The sequence below is a fragment of the Sardina pilchardus genome, chromosome 1 (genome assembly GCF_963854185.1).
Source record: "Sardina pilchardus chromosome 1, fSarPil1.1, whole genome shotgun sequence".
Classification (NCBI taxonomy): Eukaryota; Metazoa; Chordata; class Actinopteri; order Clupeiformes; family Clupeidae; genus Sardina; species Sardina pilchardus.
In genome coordinates, this window is record NC_084994.1 from 46,812,092 (window position 1) to 46,817,091 (window position 5,000).

Sequence of the window (5,000 nt, forward strand, 5' to 3'; positions counted from 1 at the left end):
CTTCTTCTCTCCCCTTTCTCTTCCAGGAGCAAATTAATTTACACCTTCTTAAGGTATTCCTTTTCTTTTTCCTTCTCCTCTCCTCTCCTCTTCTCATCCCACCCTTCTTCTTGGGTAGTTTTCTCTCTATCTCTCCATCTGTCTCTGTCCTCTTCTCTCTCTTTGTCTCTATCTCGCCATATTTCTGGTCTTTTTGTAAGGCTATCTAAACCTGCAGCTATTGCAAGCACATCACGTTTGTCTTCAAAGCTCTTTCTGAAACCTTCATATGTTGCGGGGGAGGGGTTGGGCTCTGTTATAGTGAGGATTTCCAATTTACAGTAATGAGCTTTATTAAATGGTTGTTGTTAAAGTTGGCTTAATTCACTGTGCATATATGGGTATAAGTTATCTGCCATCTTTAGTATCTGCTTGTGATTTCCCGTTCGTTGTGTTTGGCACCTCAGGGCCACCGTGGTCAGTCCACCATCTGTCTGTCATATGAGTATCTGCTCGTCCTCCTACTCGTCTCGCTCTCTCCAGTCAGCCAGACACATTCCACACATGCCTGCCCCGCTCCGCTCCGCTCACTCAAGTGTGTTCTCTCTCTCGCTCACACAGTATTGGGATGAGTTCACCACGGGTGCTCACATGTGTCAGTCATTTAAACACGTCCTCTTATCAGAGATTATCAGATATATGTATGATATTGTAGATGATTGTTTATACTGTAAGGATGGTGTTCAGTTGCAATAACTTGCAGATGCCTCTTGTTTCTTTTATAGTTGATGTTACTGTGAGCAAGTGCTTCATGAGAGGGGAATATAATGGGAGCTATTGCAGTCTGCCCTTTGGCTTTTTGTAAGACTGGAGGGCTTTTCTTGACATGGGAGACACACAGATGAGAAAGTGGTAACTGTAGCAAGTCAAGGGATTCATTCACACACAGAGAGAGAGAGAGTCAGAGGTTTACCACAAGACTTATTTTAGTGTGTGTCAAGTGTGAATGAATTGTCAAATGGAAAGGTTTGAAGTTCCTAAAGAAATACCCAAAGCCACCACTAGAGGGCTCCCACTGACCTCAGTTTGTTCAAATAATTATCCATCTCCATGTTTTGTGGAAGTGTAGAGCTTTACACCAAGTACATGAACACATGAACCAAAAATAACAACAAAAAACAGATGTCACACATTTGTAAAGCTGACAGCAACATCTTTAGGACTATTTTTGTCCCTCATGTTGAGCCAATCAATTGAGCCTTGCTATTCCTCTTTGGGATCATTATGGGGGATCAGCCCAGCTGGAGAATCACCCCGCCACCACCCTTTATTTCGTCCCATATGTCTGAATGGACAATAAGACACCCATAGTGTTATGCCCTTAAGCAGTGTGTCTTATGATAGCCTACTGTAACCTCTCTCCCACCTACTGTAGGCTTTTGGGAATGGAAGTCATATGGTCTGTTTAGTTGGTGTCTGTCTGGGCTCTCGGTTACCCTGGTCACTGTCTGGAGTGTCTTTGCTTGAGACGTATGTTTAGACAGTGAGTATGACTCCGCTGGCAGAAGGCACATATGCACCTTGATGCTTTTAGAGGGGACAGGAATTCTCAGTCAGTCAGTCTCACTGAAATCTTGAGGTGCTCTTGAGGGTTCTGTGTTGTAAAAGCCTTTAATCTCACGTGACCGTTCTTTTAAAACATACCTATGTTTTTCCGGCATTGCTGGCTTCATCAGAGCATGACAACATGGTGGTCAGTCTCACTGGTCATTCACCATGGGGACTCTTTCTTCTCTTCACTTCTTTCCCCCTCTCTCTCTCTCTCTCTCTCTCTCTCTCTCTCTCTGACACACACTCACACCATCTTTCCCTCCTTCTCTCGCTCCTCTACTCTACACTTTCTGTTTGTAGGTCTCTCCTGCCTAATGGTTCTTCCTCCATTTTGCTTTGCTTTCTCTAGTTTCCTTGTCTCTCCACCCCAACCCCCCTCCCCCGACCCTCCAAGTTTTAAACTGCTTTTACCCAGCGGTGTTTCAGCTGAAAAGGCAGCTCCAGCAGGTCTCATGTCCCCCATGTTTAACCCCCTCACCCCCTCACCCCTGGCTGCTGAGCTCTGAGGCGGAGCGTTGCTGATGGAGGCTCCTGCAGCTGATCGATGAGTTAAGAGCCACGTGCTGCTGCTGCTGCTGCTGCTGCAGCCTCAGTCCCATCTGAGCCTCTGGACCTCTAGAAGTGCTTTGGACTGTGGTCACGAGGGCTGTGTGTGTGTGTGTGTGTGTGTGTGTGTGTTTGTGTGTGTGTTTGTGTGTGTGTCCGTGTTCACCTTTCTCCTGTGGTTGCAGGCTGCCAAAGTCAAAGACGACAGTAAAAGTAAAAAGCAGCGTGTGCTGGTAGGTCACCCGAGTCGCCTGGGCGCCGACCCGAGTTTGCTTTGGCCCATGCATCTCTTCAGCTACCCAACATGGCTGCCGTATTAACCCCTGCTTCTAAGTGCACGGGTTCTCAGACCTCCTCTGCCAGTCAAAACAGTTGCTCTCTGAAACCGAAGACGCTGCTTTTGTGTGTTCATGCGTGTGTGCGCGAGAGATTTGGTGTTAGACATAACAAGTGGAAACGGTGCTTGTTTTCAGTACTGTGAGCATTTATGAAGTAGCCTAACAGGTGTGGAATTTAGAGGCTCCCGATTATGAAATATTAATTTAATAAACAATGTTTCGGTCCTTCAACCTTCCTCGGGTTATTTTCTAGAAAAGCGACCAAAATGTTGTTCGTTAAATGTACAAAAGAAGCAGTATGCAGGAGTCTCTAAGTACAGTGACTGTTGACTTCAGGCCTCCGATGCGCCTGTGCAGAATTGGTGTGCAAAAGTCTTTTGTTTTCTCGAATGAAGTAAGAGGTGAAAAGTAAATGGTCTGCTTGGCTGGATAGAGGCAGAAGAGGCAAAAGAGTTGAACTGAGGTTACAATCTGATTGCAGTTAAAGTGTTTGGCATTTGTGTGTGATGGTTTATTTGTACATGTCTGTGTGTTGTGTGTGCAGTATTGGGACTGCATTTCCTTTGCTGTTGAAATCGGAAAAGCTATGGTAGTGTTGAACTGCTTAAATCTGTTGGACTATTCCGAAAATTTGATTCCTGACGAAACTTGACTCGTAACGTGGAATCAAAGTATAGCATAGAAAAATGGGTGTGTGCAACTGTTGGCTACTTGGCAGTAAGATCTCTTTTGAAAACATAGTCCATCTATGTGTTTTCTATGACTACAAGCGTATGTTTGTATGCTGTGAAACCAGGCATCTGACCTAAAGCCCCGTAGTTGTAGTCGTATTCCCGCTTGTCCACTCTGGGGCAGCTGTGTAGCGTGTAGTGCATCTTGGCCTGTTGTTGTGCATGGCATGGAGCCTTAGGTGAGGCTCTTGCTCTTCTCTTTGGTGTGACAGAACAGCCTTTAAAACCCAGCTGCAGTGTTTCCCATACAATGGCTTATTTGTGGCGGGCCGCCACACTATCAACATTGACCACCACCACCATATTTGATTTATTTATATTTTTTTATTATTTAAATTGGGTCAATGTGCTGCTCTCCCTCTCTCTTTCTGGTAAGGGTGGCCAACGCTAACGTGAGAATACAGCTGGGTTATCGAGGTTAGCACGCTGTATGTGTCTGCTTGTCGATATCGACTGCCTGTGCACAGTGGAGTTTCTTGAACTCTGACGCTGAATGTTTGCTCCCTCAATCCAGATCAATATTGGGAAATTTTTTCCGAGACTCAAAAAGGCTCGATCGGAAGAGGAGCAAAAACAGCTTGGACCTGAGGTATTTAGCAAAAAACCTAGAGTTAGTGAGTTAGCGGGACAAAAAAAAAAAAAAAAAGCATGGGGAAAAAGCTGAACAAATGTAATTAGCAAACCCAATTAATTTGTGACAAAATATTTCCAGGCTTCAACCAGTGCTGGTGGGGCATCTTCAGCAGAGAGAGGGTTAGGACGAGAAGCGATAGCTATACCTTGTGAAGCTATAGGAGAGGAGGACCTTCAGGACCAACAGGTGAGGTGGACAGCCCACACGGAGGAGTGCAGGGGGTGGACAGGTCAGGGACGCGGATCTCTGAGGGAAAAGGGCCTTACAGTATTTGTACTCTTCCATGCCTTGTAGACAGGACTTCAGCAAGCAGCCAGGAGAGAGGCACTGGATTTAATCCAGGGTGGCTGAATATCAGGCCTCAGTTTAAGACTTGGATGTACCATACACTGAATGGTAAATGTAATATCTTCATAATTTGTGCTGTCATGGCTAAAATAATCACAAATCATGTTTTTTTTTGTTGTTGTTGTTTCTTTTTCTTCCATCACCTTTCTTGCTACCAACACAAATGGGATCTAATTATGTGGGGAACACTGCAGTTGCCTCTGTGTGCATGGGGTTAGAGTCAGCCTACAGTGGAGCGTTTGTATCGTTAGCCTCCCGTGCTTTCTCATCTAACTAGACTACCTCAGCAGCTGTCAACAGTTGTAATGCCTGATTAGAGCGATTTAGCCCGCCTAGAACCCCAAGAACTTCCTTTGTATCATGTTGTTTGCTGTACAGTATGCTGCTCTTTTTGTCGACTGTAGCCAGGTGTATCTGAGCTTTGTTGGGTGTCTGGAGTTTATTGAGGAAGACTCATTCCCCCCAGTCACCCTCTGAGTCCCACTATAAGGCCGTCCCAGGCCATAGCGTTGCATCAAACACCCCATAATACTTTATGTGTTGCCCTGAGCATCTGTCTGTCGTCTTCATCTATCTCTGGGTGTGATGGCTTCTCAGCTTCAGTTACGGGTCATTGGGGTGGTTGAGAAAACCCTCGGTCAGGTGGGCAGTTACGGTCCGGCCTTAGGCCTCGTCTGTGGACCGTCTGGCGTTAGCGCCTCAGGAGAGCCATTTCAGCACCTCACGCATCTGTTTCCCTCTCTCTCCACCGCTCAGAAAGCCAAGCTCGGGCCCAAGAAGGTCATTACGCCCTCGGACGACAGTCAGTCCTGT

General features: G+C 46.1%; 1 protein-coding gene across 1 annotated transcript in view; it reads left to right on the forward strand.

Annotated features, from left to right (window-relative positions):
• The window catches only part of prkcaa (protein kinase C, alpha, a), a 159,969-nt gene that overhangs the window by 105,588 nt on the left and 49,381 nt on the right, over positions 1 to 5,000 (forward strand). The window contains exon 9 of the mRNA XM_062546456.1: positions 4,944 to 5,000. This exon is cut by the window's right edge and continues 81 nt beyond it. Within this exon, the coding sequence (XP_062402440.1) occupies positions 4,944 to 5,000 (57 nt within the window). The remainder of the gene's footprint in view (positions 1 to 4,943) is intronic.